The sequence below is a fragment of the Armigeres subalbatus genome, chromosome 2, assembly GCF_024139115.2.
Source record: "Armigeres subalbatus isolate Guangzhou_Male chromosome 2, GZ_Asu_2, whole genome shotgun sequence".
Classification (NCBI taxonomy): Eukaryota; Metazoa; Arthropoda; class Insecta; order Diptera; family Culicidae; genus Armigeres; species Armigeres subalbatus.
The window spans coordinates 325,760,416-325,779,724 of record NC_085140.1 but is presented as its reverse complement, the minus strand read 5'-3'; the positions used below and the strand labels follow the sequence as shown (position 1 = coordinate 325,779,724).

General features: G+C 39.9%; 2 protein-coding genes across 3 annotated transcripts; one reads left to right on the top strand and one right to left on the bottom strand.

The window, feature by feature from the left end:
• Positions 1 to 2,511: 2,511 nt before the first annotated feature.
• Positions 2,512 to 6,615, bottom strand: LOC134216868 (uncharacterized). 2 transcript variants are annotated; one of them, XR_009980855.1, is made up of 5 exons: positions 6,431 to 6,577; positions 3,999 to 4,087; positions 3,732 to 3,933; positions 2,825 to 3,663; positions 2,512 to 2,756 (listed from the first exon to the last, which is right to left on the bottom strand). XR_009980855.1 is itself a non-coding variant. In XM_062695651.1 (5 exons), exons 1-4 carry the CDS (start codon positions 6,481 to 6,483, stop codon positions 3,305 to 3,307), a joined length of 708 nt encoding a protein of 235 aa, XP_062551635.1. In that variant the 5' UTR covers positions 6,484 to 6,615; the 3' UTR covers positions 2,512 to 2,756; positions 2,825 to 3,304. The 2 variants fall into 2 exon arrangements, 1 of the variants encoding a protein (XP_062551635.1); XM_062695651.1 differs by having other exon boundaries at positions 3,727 to 3,933; positions 6,431 to 6,615.
• On the top strand, positions 4,697 to 6,406 carry LOC134216867 (uncharacterized). The gene is made up of 3 exons (XM_062695650.1): positions 4,697 to 5,764; positions 5,827 to 5,963; positions 6,108 to 6,406. The coding sequence occupies exons 1-3, from the start codon at positions 4,942 to 4,944 to the stop codon at positions 6,360 to 6,362; spliced, it is 1,215 nt and encodes a 404-aa protein (XP_062551634.1). The 5' UTR covers positions 4,697 to 4,941; the 3' UTR covers positions 6,363 to 6,406.
• Positions 6,616 to 19,309: the final 12,694 nt, after the last annotated feature.

Sequence of the window (19,309 nt, the reverse complement as noted above, 5' to 3'; positions counted from 1 at the left end):
GCTGCGGCTTCAAGATTTGCAAATGGTACTTGAGTGAAGAACTAGTCGCTCTGGCTTTTTTCGGCCAAGAAATATCTACTGATGAGAGAAAAGAAATGGCACACAATTTAAAATCTTGTAAGGGTGATGAAGTAAGAAAAATAAAATTGAAAGTATCTACGATCGATAAGTTGACTTCTTGTACGCTTTCGGATTTTGTTTCTCAAAATACGATGATTTTTTAATTTCTGGGATATCTGCAAATTTTCTCAGAGAAGGTTCTAGTAAAACTATGGGCATTCCAAAGAATTTTCTGAAGAATTTGGCGGAAATTCTGGAGAATTTTCAGTAGAAATTTTGTGAACTTCGTAAAAAAATTCGAAATTTTTTAGTGAAAATTAGAAAGGCTTTTTTACAAAATTGCATTTTTTTTGTGGAAACTCAAATTGTTTTTGTGGAAATTAAAATAATTTCTCGTGGACAAAATTTATCTAGAAATTTCGAAAATTTTCCATCGATAATTCTCAAAGTATTTGCATTATAACTGCCGAAGAAATTTACGAAGAATTTTCCAGGGCATTTTGAATAATTTACTTATATGTCCAAAGAATTCCGAAAATTCAGAAAATTGTAAAATAATTAATATAGGTATAAGTGTTGATTGATAATTTTGTAGTTTTATACAGTTAATAAATTATACTATAAACATTAAAACTGTTGTTTGAAAAATATATAACTTATATAATATCCCAGGTCTCTCTGTCTTTCTGGTCCTTCTGTCCCTCTGTCTGTAACGATTATACCATATCGTTCTAAAATTGATGCAACGGGTATCACGATGTCCGAAAACAACTCGTTATAAATATTTCATGAATTTTGTCTCCCCTTAAAAACTTCAGCTCGTTGGCTTCAGTGGTAAGTCACCCCCTCCCTTTCTAGCTACACTACTGTACAGAGCACGGAAAGTATTTACCAATCGGATAAAAATTCGCGAGATTGCGTGATAATCATGCATTTAATTTCGCACGACACCGAATACGCCTGCATCGCCGCCGCAATGGTCGGTGGTACGTTGCTCTCATTTTAAACACCCCTGGGGGACACGCTCGACACCCTCGACTTTGGATGCTTATAACTTGGCCAATTTCAAAGGGATTTACATCCGGTCTTCACCAGTCGCTTCCTTATTTAAAAAAGATTCTACATTTTGTCCACAAAAGGAATCCGTCGACTACAGCGCCACATAGAAGCAAAAAACTGAAACGGTTGCGTTCCCCCATACATTTGGATCACTTTTCCCATACAAACTTTGAGCCATTTGCGCACGCCAACCACTGGACCGAATGAGCTGAAATTTTTAGGGGAGCTTCTGGGACCCTCATACTGTCATTTAAGGGTGCAAGGTTTGAAATTCCAGACTTTTCACTTTTTCCATATAAGCTTGGGCCACTCTACTGCACCACCCATTAAATTGTTAGTCCATTACGCACTTTGCACCCTACACTCCATTCTCAAGTTTCACACGTTATTCCCAAACGACACACAATAGCCAGTAGTCTATAGATAAACCTAAAAATTATTCATCTCTGCATGGACTTAATCACGAGCGTCTTCTTTTTCCACGATTCTTCTTCTTTTCGCTCGAAAAAATGACATCCGCTGCGGGCCGATGAACATTTGAGTGAATTCGAAGCTTTTAGTTCACCGGATGTTCACGTTGATGTTCATTTTTCGTAAACTTTGCCCTCAGATGAGGTTTTCTTCTTACTGAAAATCGACGCGTGACGTCATCGTGGTTTAGTCCATAACACACCTTGATGACCACACTCTACATAACTTTCACTTACTCAGAGACTGAGTAAAATTGTATTGCTATCTCTTTTTTTCTCACGGAAATTTTACTCAGTTTCCGTCAAAAGCGGGACTACTCATAGCTATGAGTTATCCTGCTTTTGGCGGAAACTGAGTAAAATTTCCGTGAGAAGAAAAGAGAGGGCAATACAATTTTACTCAGTCACTGAGTAAGTGAAAGTTAGCGTGCAGTCAGTTTGTTACCGTCCCTCTGCACCGAATACACGCGATCGATTGAACAGTACGCAGTGAAGTGTTCTATCTCTCTCCGACCGAAGTTCCCCAGTGAAGTGAAATTACCAGTGACCTAATTCCGGATCAGTCCGTTCAGCAGTTCCGAGGATTCCGAGGCGCGAACAGGTGGTATATACCAGTTGACTCGGCTCGACGTATTTGTGTAGGTGCCCATAAAATCTGAGGATAGCTACAATGGCTTTACTTCCACTGTAAATTTGCTCTGAACCAACGCTCAATCCAACACTAATTAAATCATTGCGATGTGTTGATGTATGTGTACGCGCACTTTACAATTCCATATTAATTTTAGCAGTAGCAATCGACATAGAACGCTTATTGGTGACTACTGAATTGTCTTAAAGTTGGATCCAGCGCGAGCGTTCAGAAGTTTTGTAACTAAAAATTGATACCTGTACAATATAAAATCACGCAGTTTCACAATTTCAAAATCAAATGTAGCACATTTCATAAGTAGCCTAAATATTCATTTATTTATTATAGAAGTATAAATATATAACACATTCAATTATTTCATTGGACGCCACTGTTAATTGAGAATTTTCACCCCCGTATTACGCACTACGTCAACTTCCTTGGTCCTCATTTCTTGAAGTTTCCACTGTTGTATCATCAGTATTCTTCGTTTTGAACGCGGGCTGTGTAACTACAGTCGTACTGCTTGGAATGTTCTGTGAATAAAATTGACCCAATTCGGTAAGCCATTTTAAAACACCGGAGATTTCACCGAGCCCCATACCGTTTTCTTTGAGTCTCCAACCGAGGCACTTTCCATATCGTAGCTTTTGCTTCCGCAACACAATTTGAACACCATAATTTGAGCCGTTGTAGAAAAAAGTATCAAATTATGAATAACAACCTATTGGACAACTGTCTTCGGAATAAGTGAATTCCGTTGAGTAAAGACTTAATGTAGGAAAGGTACTTAAAATACCTTCATGAGTGGTTTTATTGAATGCTCGCTTATCAGCTCGACGGTACCAGATATATTGTTTGTACATCGCAATAAGCCGTTCATTCACCAGCAGGTGGGTGTCCTCCGTCTTTTCATGGAACCTCGGAAATATACTTGCCTATACACGCTTTCTCTAATGACTCACTTCCAAATGTGTCAAGGCTAAAAAATGTTTGGTCTGAAATGCTTTTATCACCCCCTCAAACAGATAGCAAAACGATAACAACCACTTCCCCGATCCAGTAATTTATCATAGCATGCAAATTAGGGCGGAGTCATTCTTCGCATTTTTCGCTGAAATCTGCTAGTTTCTTTGGACAGCTCCACGGAAAGAGCCTCTGGATCATCCAACAGGTGAGCACTCAGAAACATCTCCATCAGTATTGCAGATTTTGAGGCAACATTCTGTAGTGAGTTTCGCCCGGGAAAAATAGTCGGAAGTGCCAGATATGGGCTGATAACAATTCGAATCTCGTGCGGAGTGAGATATCCCCGGAAAGTAAGTTGTTGCATCATTAGGAGATAGGCACGCGCAAACTGTTTTCTCATACCGAATGATTCATGCTGCACGAGATTGAGTGCATCCAGTGCAATTAAGCGCCGAGGTATCCCATCGTTACGAGCTAAATTTGGGGAATAAACCATAGCGTGATTCAACGGCAGTTGTGATTCATTTTAAAGTTTACCGCACAGCAAGTTGAGCGCTCTCTCTGGGAGAATGCATATTTTGTGCGACCTTATGAACCGGTGGACAGCCATGGCACATTCTCGAGGGGCAGATTGTTGAATAAGGTAATCGTACATTTGACCGTGGCCAGATTCTATTTTCTTGTAGATCCGTTCGAGGTGCTCCAAATTTCCAGACGAGAGAAACAAACCAAAAAATGAAATATCTAGAAACAAAAAAAAATCATTCACCATAGAATTCAACTGGTGTTTTTTAGAAGATGTCCAATACTGTCTGTCAGGTAGTCAATGCTCTGCAGTAACGCATGGGTTTGATTTTTGTTAATGGATCTGTGTCCGAAGGTTTCCAAAAATGATTTCCTGAAAATAGAAAGTAAAATTATTTAGATTACGTTCTATTTTGCAAATCTAGATATATAATAGGAGACACTTAAAATTTGGATATCCCAAATAAAAACTTGATTCAACCATTTATAATAAATTGCTTTAGTTCTATTTTCTTTGTGATTGCATTTTATTGGGCCATTTGAAGAATTCAAAATTAAGTTGATTCTAAATATTTGCATGTTATTAAATGGAGTTTTTTTAAATCTTGCATTTATTTGGAAGGCTCGCAATGGCATTTATTTGAATTTCTTTAAAAAAAATGTCGATCTACGAATAAAGCTTCACGATTGAGTTCTTTTTGACATGAGTAGCACTTGACATCGTAGTTCATAATCGAAAAAATGAACTCATTCTTACTTTTGATAAGCATGTTTTCCATCGATTGTATTATATTCACCATTCAAAGCCACATATTCATTGTTTGATTAGAGGATTATTCAAAATATATTCTGTTGGAAGATTTCAATCAGTTGCTTTCATAATGTACAACATAACAAAACTGTCCAACTTAAATACGTAATCTGCATTGTTGACATCTTTGTTATCGTCAAATCATCTTCTTCTACTATTCACAGTTGCAACAAAGTTCAAGGTACAAGAGCAATCTCAGCCCCCGTGCCTTATCCAAGTTTAGTAAAAATATCCGACCGCAACGCCAAAACATGGCATTTCTTTGCTTTCTTCGCACCGGTCATTATCACGTACCGCGGAGGCAATGTATAAAATCAGCACTTTTGCGGCCGTGCCGTTTGGACCATAGCACCAGTTGGAAAGCAGAGCGGCGTCAGTGGTTTGGGTGGTTTTGTTGAGGTTGCTCCAGTGGTGTAATGATCATCATGCGCGCACTCGTAGCAACAGTTCTCCTGATTACGGTTGTCCTAGTGTCGATTGTTCTAATTAGTGCCAACTCGAGGCACGTGCGTGATACTGAAACGGTTAGCCAAAATGATGATGGAAAGTCGGCCGAGGTAAATGAATTGGAGTTGGAAGTTACCACAAATGGATCCTTCGAAGAAAATGAGCGAATGGGTCTCAATCCAGAGGAGGAACGAAAGGCTTACGAATTTGAGGAACCATTGGTGGGAGTTGTAAAGGATTCTGAGAGTAGCACACTGATTAACGCAATCAGGAAAGCGGGATCGACAGACGAGGATGATAACGCAGAAACAGTTGATCATGTTGAAGAGGAACAGCCTGAGTCAGAATTAGAGATCGAAGACGGAGAGGAAGAAGAAATTATAGTTTTGCATAAAAGCCATAGTATTGATCCCTCTGAAGTCTATGAAGGCGTTAATACCGAGGATGTTTTTGTAAGTGCCAAGCAGACCGAAAGTTCTGAGCAAGTCATGGAGCATTCCCCTGCTACCCATGTTCTGACATCCGGTGAAGAGTACTATGTTAGAAATCCTGCAGTTGAAGATGACACCAAAAAGAAAGTAAAAGAGGAATCTCAAGAACAATATCATGATCCACAAAGCGTAGCTGGAATGAAGGTGCGACCTAAAGAGAATTTATGGGGAAGTCGAAAAACTTCACCCGTTCCAGAGCGACAAACTCCTCTCGGGTATGAACCCGAAAGTTACGTCGTAGTAAACGAAGAAACGTATAGCACGACAACAAAACGAGTGGATGATTTCTCTGAAGCTGATGGTGGGTTTCAATTTGCAAGCAACTGCTCCAAGATGAATTTTCAACAGTTTTTCTTATTCCAGATATGACATCCGCCAGTTCGAGCATCAGCATCCGGCCGTTGGAGAGAAGGCAGCGAGCTGCTGTGGGTAATCCTGAAACCATTGTTTTGAACCGGGCCCCTATTGTTCCGCACATTGAAGATGAATATCCTGACCGGGTAAGCATTGATTAAATTTAATATGTAATAACAAAATCATACCATGAGTATAATATCATGAATACTAAAAAATAGGGATATAATCAGCAATATTCGTAAATTTACTCATCTCTAATACCGTCCTCTAAATTATCATCGTTTCAGGGATGCCCTCATTTGTTCCCACCACTATTATCGCCTAGATTCAGCAAAAATGTGGAACACCCCGTCCCTCCGAGCTATCCAGGAATGGCTTCCATCTACAATCCTCACAACTGGGACACGCAGAATATGAATCTGCTGCGCTTCCCGCAGTGTGCGTCTTGTCAGCGAAAGCGCCATGCCCTGTGCCGGACCTGTGGGAGATGCAGCGATTGCTGCCTCCATAGCGGGTGTACTTGCGGGTGTCTTCATTCATGAGCTGATTTTACCGAATGTGGGAGTGTCGTTCTGTTGTAATTAAATATAAGCACTGACTGTTGACTTACGTTTTCCTGTAATTTTTTATTTTTTTCTGAAACTGGATCCACACTGGTGACATTGGCCATTGTTTTGAAGGTAGACACCTACGCGATATGCCGCGGAGCGATGTAGAACGATGATTGCTTAGACCGTAACAATGTGCCAGAAATCTATAGATGGTGATGACGTTTTTCTATAGTCTATTATTTTTGGGTTTTGCTTGCCACGATTTAATTCGCCGGAGATTTCATATATACATATATACCTAAATAGTTGACTCAAAAGTAAAAGTATTAGTTGCATTCGACAAGAAATCGTTTCCCATTGTTTCCTATTTAAAATTGGCTTGGTCGAACTATGGGATCAAAAGTTTTGGACAAAATACGATTTTCCTACAAAAAATATCACTCATATTTTTTAGAATATCAATTGCACTAGAAAGTTCGTTTATTTGGTAGGCTCAGGCGTGTATAACACTATACGAAAAAAAGAAAGCTGTTGAGACCTATATGGTGTTCAAAGCAGGAAAGTTTGGGTTGTCTTTTGTAGAAAGGGTTCTGCAATACAACAGAAACCAAACAGATTTGAGTATAGTAGTAAAATAGGAGATACGTGGAATTATACATATACCTGTATTCAACAGGGAATAATTAAAATTTGTTTGATATTAGGTCAATTCCATTATCCCGCCTTTCGTCGAGAATGCGGAAGGAAGCGTCGCAGTCCGTTGGGAAGACTGGCGGAAGCAGTTCGATGCGTATTTGGACTGGAGAGGTATTGTAGCCCACGATGTCAAATTTAAAACACTGGCTTTGTTTGGCGGAGCAGATATCCGAAGGCTGATTGATCAAGTAAAAGTGGATGACGATCATATAACTGGAAACCGTTGATGGTAACGTGCAAACACTGAATAACTATTTCATTCCTCATTTCATTCATTCATTTCATTTCATTCATGAAAAACTCATGGCGAAGATTTTGAAGAACGGTTTACCATTAGATGAGGTTGTCCAAGACGTATCGTACGACAAAATCCTGAAAATTGACACCTTCAATCGAAAACCAAATGACGCATTTGAAAACTCTATTGGAAATATGTTGAAAAGTTATAAGCAAGGGCAGCGGCGTAGCCAGAAAATTGGTCTAGAGGGAAATATTTTGAACATTTAATCCATCGAAAAAAAAAAAATCCTTCAAAAATGTTGTCTTTGGGGTGGGTTTTATGTCCAAACTCCCTCTCCCCCCGTGGCTACGCCAAGATTAAACATGCTATCAGACCAGCCAATGCCAGAGGGCCAAGTACTAGAGAGAAGCGTTATATAAGGGAAATTCAAGATGCGGCCGATAACAAAATTATAATACCACGAAGCTTGCAAACTAGAGTTCTGCGTATTGCTCATGATCCTCATTTTGGCATAACATCGATGAAAAGAAGGTTACGCTCAAAAGTTTGGTGGGCCCACATGGACCAAATGATAGAACATTTTGTTCAGAGCTGCTCCGGTTGCGTTCTTGTATTTGAACCCAATGTTCAACCAATAACCAGAACCGAAATGCCAGCTTATCCATGGATTAAACTGGGCATCGACTTCATGGATGATGGGTGATGGATGATTACCGATTATTTCTCTAGCTTTCAGTATCTAACTAATTAGAAAAATAAAATATACTAACCATTTATTTTTTAGATATATTGAAGTAGATATAATCAAACTACAATGACAGCTGAAATAACAATTACAAAATTACGTGAAGTATTTGCTCCTTAGCCGTGCAGTAAGACGCGCGGCTACAAAGCAAGACCATGCTGAGGGTGGCTGAGTTCGATTCCCGGTGCCGGTCTAAACCATTTTCGGATTGGAAATTGTCTCGACTTCCCTTGGCACAAAAGTATCATCGTGTTAGCCTCATGATATACGAATGCAAAAATGGTAACTTGGCTTAGAAACCTCGCAGTTAATAACTGTGGAAGTGCTTAATGAAAAACACTAAGCTGCGAGGCGGCTCTGTCCCAGTGTGGGGATGTAATGCCTATAAGAAGAAGAAGAAGAAGAAGAAGAAGAAGAAGAAGAAGAAGAAGAAGAAGAAGAAGAAGATTTGCGCGATTTGGTTATCCTGAGAAAATCGTTTGTGATAATGGGAAACCTTTTGCATCTGAAGTATTTTCAAGATTTTGCTCAGTAAATGGAATCGAAATACAACATTCCGTACCCTACGCTGCTTTGCAAAATGGACTTGTTGAATGGCAAAACCGGAACCTCCTGAAAACGATCAAGATGAGCGTAGCTACGGGAAGAAATTGGAAAAACGATCTTCAGGATTTTATACTTTCATACAGAGCAACACCACACTCATCGACAGATTTCAGTCCTTCTGAATTATTATTTGGATGGGATTTACGAGACAGATTACCCCATGTTAGGAGAAAAGTAGATCTATCGCAAGCTCGAAACAAAGACAGAGCCACAAAAGAAAATGGTAAACTGTACATTGAATGGAAGAGAAAAGCGAAGGTTTCTAGCATAGACGTTGGTGACCATGTATTAGTCAAAAACATGATGAAGAAAAATAAACTAACAACTAATTTTGCTCCTCAGATACACATTGTACTTCAGCGCCAAGGTGCACGACTTCAATTGAAAAAATTAGAGTCCGGCGTTATTGCCGTAATCTGAAAAAGTGACGTATACGCCATTTTCCAAACATGGTCTTAACGAGAAGTACTCATCGAGATCCTTAACAAAAAAATGTGAAACATGTGTGTAGCATGAGACAACGGACAGGACAAATAACACCTAGTGGACCAGTGGAGAACTTTTCGATCACGAAAAGTTTTCTCCTTACCAGGGCGGGAATCGAACCCACACTCCATAGCACTTGCGCTTAGGCGAATGACGTTGCTAATCGCACGGCCACGAAGCCCACAAAGATCTAAACGTATAAGAAAGCCTCCAACGCACTTCACAGATTATAATTTATATAATTTAAATATGTAATTATTAAAACTAAAATAGACAAAGGAAGAGAATGTAGCATCTAAGTAACCGTTCGTTATGACATAACTGACCATCATCTGAAAAACATATCATTATCTGTCCAACCCTCTACAAATGTAGTTCACTCTTCAACAGCAACCACATCTTCTTTTGATTTCGGCCGGAGCGAATTGTTATGATAGCAGCTCTCCGTGGGTGCGTGTGCACGCCACGGAGGTCTGACCAGAAGAGGCCGAGTCATGGCTTGCTGCACACTGATCGACACGCTGAGGTATTAATGTATAATCACACGCTGATAGTAATATACTCAAACCCCACATTTCCCTTCTTCTCTCATTAAAAAAGGCAAAAAAAATCCTCTAGCATAGAACGTATTGATTTTTTGAAGTTATTTGCGCGAGACGAAGATGAGCATATTGCTTTTGAGAAACCGATGATTTCCTTTGAAGACCGCTGGAACTCCAAAATAAACTTCAAGATAATCACCCTTACTCTTGTTTACGGATGAACGATACTTTCGAACGAATGCGATTCGTTCGAACCGTATCTCCATTTGATTTTGCTGGCGTAAACGAGAATGCGCTTCAACTTTCGTTCGAAAGCGCGTTCGTACGTAAACAAGAATATGGGTGAATATATTAAGCCTTCCAAACAACTTTGTAGCATACGATGGATATCCATATCTCTCAGATTTCGATAGAACTAGCTTAACTGGTAGCCTCATCTACACTAAAGTCGCTAAGTTATACATTTCAAACTAAATTTATTTTAACCAAAATAAATGCTTCCATGACCTACCTTGGGATTTTCTAGATTGTCAACTTTTTTCTCGGCAGTCTCCCAGACACGCCTTGTGGTATTGCAAACCACAAACCAGTGGTCTCCCATGCTTTGCGATTTTTCAAACCACAATCCATTTTCCAGCGGTCTTCCAGATGCACTTTGTGATTTTTCAAACCACAATCCATTTTCCAGCGGTCTTCCAGACACGCTTTGTGATTTTCCAAACCACAATCCATTTTCCAGCGGTCTTCCAGACGCGCTTTGTGATTTTCCAAACCACAATCCATTTTCCAGCGGTCTTCCAGACGCGCTTTATGATTTTCCAAACCACAATCCATTTTCCAGCGGTCTTCCAGACGCACTTTGTGATTTTCCAAACTACAATCCATTTTCCAGCGGTCTTCCAGACGCACTTTGTGATTTTCCAAGTCACAATCCATTTTGCAGCGTTCTTCTAGACGCGCTTTGTAGCAATACAAACCCATTGCCTTGTGTTTTTTTTAATCATCAGATGTTTTAACACATTAGCACATTACCAATTGAATTCAACTCACCTTTTGAAATCAGCGTAAGGATCCAACAAATATCCTGGCAGGATCGCCAAAATGTGTGACCTCAAATGGCCGGAGCGAATAAGGCATTTTATGAGACAGATCGAAACAGCTGTTTTTCTCGTGTTTATCTACTTTGACAATTAGTGGGAGCCTGTTTGTTTGGTAATTTCGCGAAGAACATTCCGATGGGTCCCATCATCAATTCTGCCTGTTTTACTTTTCGTCTACCAGGGATTTAGAACATAGTTTTTCATATGATTCTCAAAATGTATCGTTAGATAATTCATACCATTGCATTCTAAGCATGAAATGCTGAAGAAAACACGAATGAAAAGTAAAACGTTACAAACATTATTTTGTGTTCGGACCTAACGGAATGTTCACGCAGATTCATACCAAAACAAAACATTAGAAGTAAATAAACGGGTCACCGCGAAACGTCTCATAAAATGCCTTATTGTTATGACAGCAGCTCTCCGTGGGTGCGTGTGCACGCCACGGAGGTCTGACCAGACGAGGCCGTGTCATGGCTTACTGCGCACTGATCGACACGCTGAGGTGTTAATGTATAATCACACGCTGATAGTAATATACTCAAACCCCACACTTTCCAGTATCATTTTTCACATTCACAGATATCGATGGATCCAAAACGACAATCTTTGCAAAGAATAAAACAGAGTTAGACTTACTTGGAAAAACGCATTGAAGATTCAACCAACTGTTTAACCAACAATGTTGATGTTTCATCTAATTAACTTAAATTGTCATTCCACCCCATTATTACCAAGAAAACAACTATTCTACGAAATATAGTAAGGGGTGATAATGTCTCTTTCAATAGGACGTGTTTGCAGAGGAGTTAATGCTTTCTACAAATGAACGCGTTTGCCCGGTATAAGGCGAACAGAGGGGATAATGCCTTCTTTAAATGTACGCGTTTAATCGACACCAGGCACATAGATGATACAATGCCTTCTTTATGCGCTTGCCCGGTATAAGGCGATCACAGGAGATAATTCCTTCTTTAAATAAATCTTTTTTCCCTGTACAAGGTACACAGATGAGATAATGACTTTTTAAAGTACACTTTTGCCAGATACAAGGCACACAGAGGAAATAATGCATGCCTTCTTTATGCGTTTGCAATGTATGAGGCGAACGGAAGAGAGGATGCCTTCTTCAAATCAACGCTTCATTCTGAAGACAAACACTCACTACCTCTTCCTCACTAACTATTACCCACTCATCTACTCTTCCTCACTCACCCACTCTTACTAACTCACTTACTCTCAATCTCTCAATCACTCCTACTGACTCTAATCATTACTGCAAAAGGTCGTGATCATCATAAGACAGAGGGCACAGAGAGTGCTATACTGCCCTTCTACGCATAGTTGTCCCATGTTAGTTTTCGTGGATTTTGACTTTTCACCATAGAGCAGTCTATTTTGACGTATACTTTTAGAAAACTCTAACAGATTTCGAACTTGGTTCGGAAAATCATTGAAAACAACATCAAGTCTATTTGTCCCATTGCTTAATTTCTACGCATAATTGTCTCGCGGTGATTAAATTCATCATTATGTAGGACTCTGTTATTTTATGGCACAACACACATTATATCTGGCGACCAAATGAAAGAATCGTGGGTTCTTTGATCAATTTTACATGAAAAGCAGTCATGAAAGGATGTTGTGTTTTGTTTTAAAATCAAAAATTCAAAATTGTTGTAATAGATATGTACAGAGAACAAAACTGGACGATAAATCAATCATCTTCCTTGAATCCAACTAGTTGAAAGCGGCAATAAACACAATAATAAAGCAGATATTGCAAACTTTCTACCAAACAGAGCCTTAGCCTAATCCATTTTTCTAGCTAGGGCAATAAGTTGTGGTAATTAAGGATTCATCGTATTTAGTCCCCGCTACCAACAGCAGTCTCAGGAATAAAACATAATTAATGTTACCTTGCAGACAGTTGAAATACTCGAATTCCTCCTGTTTGAGGCTAAACTGTATGCAGCGGAAACAATTTTTCAAGCAATTAGTTAAAAAACCTCGGTACCCGGTCCCTTGCTGAACTGACTGCTGGAAAAATCGAGTTAGGGGTTTAAATACGTACTAACTCTTCTTGAACTGGTGAAATATGGTAGTAAGAGGAACACAAGGAAGTTCTTATTACTGAACAAATTCTCTTGCTTGAAATGGTCTTGTAGACAGAGCTAAATCCCGGGTTTTAAGAGTTTCACTGGTGATATTCTAGAAGCAAGACAAGGATGTAGCTAGGGCTCCGATGCATGGCCAAAAACAGTATTACTGTTCTGTTTTCTCAAGAAAGGATTGATTTCCTATTGATAAGGGGCGCGCCTTCAATGGGATTGCTCTCTATGAAGGGTATAAATAGCGGGACCTTGTCATGGTGGTCTTGAGAAAACAAAACAACAACTGTATCGAAACCGATACTGCATTGCTTCTCGATAGCACTGGAGTAATTCGACATGCACTTAAACACTAAGGATACGGGTAACGCTACAATAGATCTAATAATTGGTCGCAGTGGCACACCCGAACAGGAAAAAAAGGCCCCCTGGAAAACCGGCAATGCGCTGGCACGATACCATGGTGTTCTTCTAAAAAAGCGAGTCACGATGTTCGATGCTGCAAGGACACGCAGCCAACCTCGAGGGTGCGTTATGCACTGGCCCCCCTTTGAAACATTACTTTCTGGTTGTACCGGAAACGGTTTAGCGGGTCGGGGATGCAGTCCTGCCACCCTCGTTTGCTGTTGGAGGTGGCCCCTAACCCCGCACTTCCTGGACAACCCAGGATGTCTGTTGAGCAGATTCCCCCTCCATTGCTTAGGAAGAAAAAAAAACTCTTACTCACTCACTCACTCACTTTTGCTCACTCACTCGCTCTTACTCAATCACTCATTCTCACTCATTCGTTTGGTTACTCAGTTACTCACTCACTCTCTATTACTCACTCACTCACTCTCTCTTACTCGCTCAATCAGGCTATTTCGCTCACTCATTCAATCGTAGATTCTAAGAATTGAATCACGCTTCATCCGGAAACCGGTGCTTTCACTTTTGCGACCAAGAAGCAACTTCAATCTTGTTACCTATGTAGCCTTGCTGACGTGGACCGCAGTTAACCGCATTGGGTGCAGTTGACCTCCTCAATCGTCAAATCTGAAACACATGCAAGTTGGCGGCCATTACCGCTCGCGGATATTTAGTTCTATACTGCAGTTCAAAGTGGAGGGCAAACTATTGTTGTTTCATATGAATTCTGAATAAACTTTTATTGAGTAACCGAAATGAAGTATAAACTTGAAATAAGGACTTATTCGGGGTACTGGCTCATTCGGGGTAGTGTCCCATGGGGGGTAATGGTATTCGGGGTAGTGGCCTTCGGGGTAAAGGCATTATGGGTAATGAAATTATGGGTAGTGTCATAGAGTCGGTAAAAGCAACGGATTATGGATAAGGCGTGTTCTTGGAATCGACGAGTGGTTGAGTGGGTGAGTAAAAGTGAGCGAGTAAGAGTAAGTGAGTAAGAGTAAGCGAGTAAGAGTAAGTGTGTAAGAGTTAATGAGTTAGTGAGAGTGAGTGAGTAAATAAGAGTGAGTGAGTAAGTGTAAGTGAGTGAGTGAGGGAGCAAGAGTGAGCGAGTAAATAAAGGTGAGTGAGTGAATGAGTGAGTAAAAGAGAGTGAGTAAAAGGGAGCGATTGAGTAAGTGAGTAAGAATGAGTGCATAAGTAAAATTTAGTGAGTAGCAATAGATGATCACTAGGGGTGGTGGAAATTCGCGGCAAAATTTTCAAAATTTCGTGGACAGCCAATTCAGAAAATCTTAAAATTCGCGGCCATTTCGCGGTAAGTTATATTTCGGTACAAAAAATAAAAAAGAAAATGTAGATTCCCTCCTTAGCCGTGAGGTAAGACGCGCGGCTACAAAGCAAGACCATGCTGAGGGTGGCTGGGTTCGATTCCCGGTGCCGGCCTAGGCAATTTTCGGATTGGAAATTGTCTCGACTTCCCTGGGCATAAAAGTATCATCGTGTTAGCCTCATGATATACGGATGCAAAAATGGTAACTTGGCTTAGAAACCTCGCAGTTAATAACTGTGGAAGTGCTTAATGAACACTAAGCTGTAAGGCGGCTCTGTCCCAGTGTGGGGATGTAATGCCAATAAGAAGAAGAAGAAGAAGAAGAAGATTCCATATTTATTTAAATTGTTGCGTTTATTTATTTCAAATTATTTTCTTTTTATTATTTCTTTGCATTTCTGGTCAAAAGCACTTGGTTGAACCGCGAGACCGCGCAAAGCAGAGCATCGTGTGTAGCTCCTATTCATTCGTGTTGTTAGTTTTGTGTGCTTCGAACCAACAGCCCAAACAGCGTTCGGTTGGCAGTTTGGCGCGCACATTCCAAATAATTGTATATTCTTTGAGGTTAAATTGACTTTTCCCGTCAAACAATTTTGTTGGGACAATCAATTAATCGATTAATTCTCTTATTTAGGATAAACTTTCCTAAAGAATCCATATTTTTTACGTCTCTAACTATTTTTAAAATTTGAAAGAAAAACAAAAATTGTTTTTCAATTTAATTTTGGCTCAACATTCGACCAATTTCAGACTTTGCACTTAAAAATTTTTTTTTTCTAGACGTCGAAAAATGCGTTGTTTGTCGAGTTGGTATTGACTAGGTCAAGAAATCGCCTGAGGCAATAGAATGGAATAAAATTATTGACGGGAAAGGTTATTTTTTGGTTTTTCGCGAAAATGTTTAAATTTCGCGGCTAACATCAAATTTCGCGAATTTCGCGGCTTCCACGAAATCGCGAATTTCCACCACCCCTAATGATCACCTTCATCTCATTTAAATAACTGAGGAGATAAACAAGCATTGCATCCTATAACTTAGTATGCAGTTCTCAAGGAAAATACTTAAGGAAAATTTGATCTAATTACTAGTAATTTCTGGTAACCATCTAATTAAAGTAATTTTGACCTTACGTAATTCAGAAAGTAGGCGAAAAATAAAACATTTTCTGTCTTCTGTCGTAAGTCAATTTGGCAAAATGTCATCAAGCTGGTAAGTAGCTGTAAATAATTGTAAATTTTAGAAAATAATACGTTTTTATAAAATGTTCACCATTTCACAGTATTGTGATTGCTGCAAATGAAGCGGAAAAAGAAGAATCCGAAATTAAGCACCGATAGGATTCTCAAAAGGACATAATTGCTATCTCCTGATATTTCCGGGAATCCCTCTAGAATTTCTGTCGAAATTCCCTGCTAGATTTTTTCTTGTCAGCACCGTACTGCTCAAGGAATCTCAGCAGCACAATCACTCCTTGACCACTACTTGACCTATCTATTTGCATAGTACTTGCGAAGTCCATACCACCCTTATGCCAGAAGATGCGTTCTTGAATAGCAAGCCATGACTTTGCCTCTTCCATTCCAGTTAGATCTCCGTGGCGTGCATGCACACGCATCAACGTAGAGCAGGGCTGCCCAACGTACGGCCCGCGGGCCGGATGCGGCCCTCGGCTTCATTTTTTGTGGCCCGCGGCGTGTAAGAAAAATAACCTCATATTCGGCCCGTCATCTACCTGTCTGGCTCGAAAAGCCCTCTTTATTATTCACTATTTTTCACCTAAGTTTTAAATCAAAGTTCGCTCAGCAAAACCATTTATTTGAAACCTGACGGCTGTTAAGACCTGTGTGAAGGAACTTTTTTCTCCTTTGATAACTTAAGTGACCTTATGGTTGATGGAGCATCAGCAATGACAGAAAAGAACAATGACATAGGTATGGCGATACTCCCTGCTATAAGATATTCATCAAAAGAATCGATATGCAAAAACGGTCAATATTTCTCAAGTATTAATGCTCGTTATTAAGACAATCAACTTTTTCAACGTTAGGGAACTCAACCTTGCGAATTTCAGTGACTAAGTCGTGGTACCATGCTTGAGAGATTTGGTTTGTTTCGAAAAGAAAATGGCACCATTTCTACAAGATGAAGTAAAACGATATCGTCAAACATCTCAATGACTTGAACATGAAGCACTTTGGCACAGTGGGTTTTTGAAATCTGGTTCGTTTCTACAAACAGTTTATGCATTTTTAACATCCGGTAAACGGTGAAAATAATTTAATTTAATGTTTCAAATGGATCTCTAATGCAATGACAAAAACAAAATAAACAAAAAATATTGTTTGAACGCGTTAACATCGTGTTTAATTTTCCTAGAAAATGAAAAAAACATGATTTTTTTAAAAAAAAATGAAAATATTTAGAAAGTTATGTACCGAATATTTTTTGGCCCGCCAGCAAACGTGATTTCTATTAATTGGCCCGTGGCTTGAAAAAGTTGGGCAGGCCTCGTAGTGTCACAGATTTTCGTTAGGGCAATTTAGGGCCACACACAAACCTCTTGCAGACAATACCGCGGTCCTCATGTACATCCGCGAGGTTCCACAAACCGAGCTTCCAATCGCTAGTTCCTTTTTGTTACTGTGATGTTCGACGATTGTTCCGGTCATTATTCTCTCGTTGATTATTCGATGCTTGTTTTTTTAAGCTGGCTTCCGGTGGAGCATGCATTTTGATCCAGCATTGCAATGATAAAACCCAGCATCATATTTTGATATCATTTTGATAATTGAAAATAATGAAAGTCATATTCTATGAAACGCTTGAAATTTCAAAACCATAGATCTTGAATAAAAATGATTCTTCGTTTAGTTCGTCATGGTTCAACTCGCGAATGGTTTATAAACAATCCTAAATACAGGGACAATCCCGGAAGTGATCAGAATAGCCAATGCTCCATTTTATATACTTAATTCGCTTCCTGACAGAAAACAACGAAAAAAAAGCTGTTGGAATAATTTGTTTTGACGCCAAAGCTGAAACGTCTCGTTCTACAGGTTCCCCAGAGGTAGTCCGTAGGTCTCGGAATCGATCAGAGTCGTCAATGGTCCATTTTATATTCATACCTTGCTTCCTGATCAAAAACCATGAAAAACAAGCCGTCGACTGATTGTTTTTGGCGCTAAAACTGAAACCCTTTTACAGGTTCCCCGCGGGCACCCCTTTTGAATTGGTTTTTTATTCTTGGCATGTCAGAAGACTTCTGGAATAAAATGATGGAAGATCTGTCAAAAAGCTTGATTCAAATACATTTATTACCCTTTTAAAACTATCGATCAGAACTCATTGGGGCGAGTTTCTGGCCTGAGTAAAACCACATTCTGATGTACAATTCAAGCGGCCCTGAAATCTTCCTCACATTTCACACTATTATTAAGGAATTAAGGGGCATATAGGCATGTATTTAGGGGACATCAGTGACTATGTTTAAGGGCTTGACGATCCCTCCCCAGGGCAACTATGATTTGTGGTGCCTGCTCAGGATATTGAGGATGTTGTGGGGCTTGACAGTGGGCTCTGTTAAACTCCTCTTAAAAGCTGCATGTATCCGCAAGCAGGATCCGCCAATGTGACCGAGTGCCGCTCAAAGCTCACAAGCCCAAGTCCTGTTATAAGGTGGGACGCTAAACAGACCTGACACGACGGCCCTCCGACGATACAGGAGGTTTGCGCAGGCTCAATAAGCCACCTTTAAAACCAATCATTACGAACAACACAGAAGATAATACGACTCGATATAATGGGCAAGATCTAGGGGACGAAAAAAGGATCATGATTGCAAAATTGGAACATAGAACTGCAAGTCGCTAAAATTCGCAGGTTGCGACAGGATAATCTACGATGAATTACATCTCCGCAACTTCGACGTCGTGGTGCTGCAGGAAATTTGCTGGACATCCATTATTCACTCCGCAAAAATCGGACGACTGTGGTGGGCTGGGCATGCAGCCACAATGTTGGACAATAATCCGGTGAAAATGGTTCTTGACAACGATCCGACGGGAACACGATGGCGAGGTGCACAGCGGGCAAGGTGGATCGATCAGGTGGAAGATTTGCGCACCCTCCGACTGCGTGGTTGGCGAATCTTTACACTATTTTACTTATTACTTAACACTTTTTAAACAGATTCAGTCGGTTTCACTATTGCCAAATTCACTAAAAATGCGTTCTAACAGAACTTAATTCTGGACCAATTCCAAATCCCAATGCATGGTTCTAATAGGCAAGAGCCCTATTTTGTTTGCTTTGCTTTGCAATTTATCCTAATACTCACCACAAATTTACGTTTCTGAACCTACCTTCGGAAAATTCGGAATTTAACCGTTATCCAATGGCCATGGTTGGTTCCATGTTCGTGAAACTAAATTGGATTGACCTAGTAACATCACACCGTAATTTGCCTATCCCAGTTATTTTGGCCATTCCCTGTATGCAACCACGCTGTATGTTTAAAATAAAATGCAAGTTTGCTTTCCAATGTTGAAGAATAAACAGTTAACTGTTGAACTGTTCGACCAAAATATGAGGTTGCTACCTAGGTCCTAATAGCGCAGTCCATTGCGATTAAAAACCAAACAGTCGAAATAGAAAAACACACCTTTTTGAT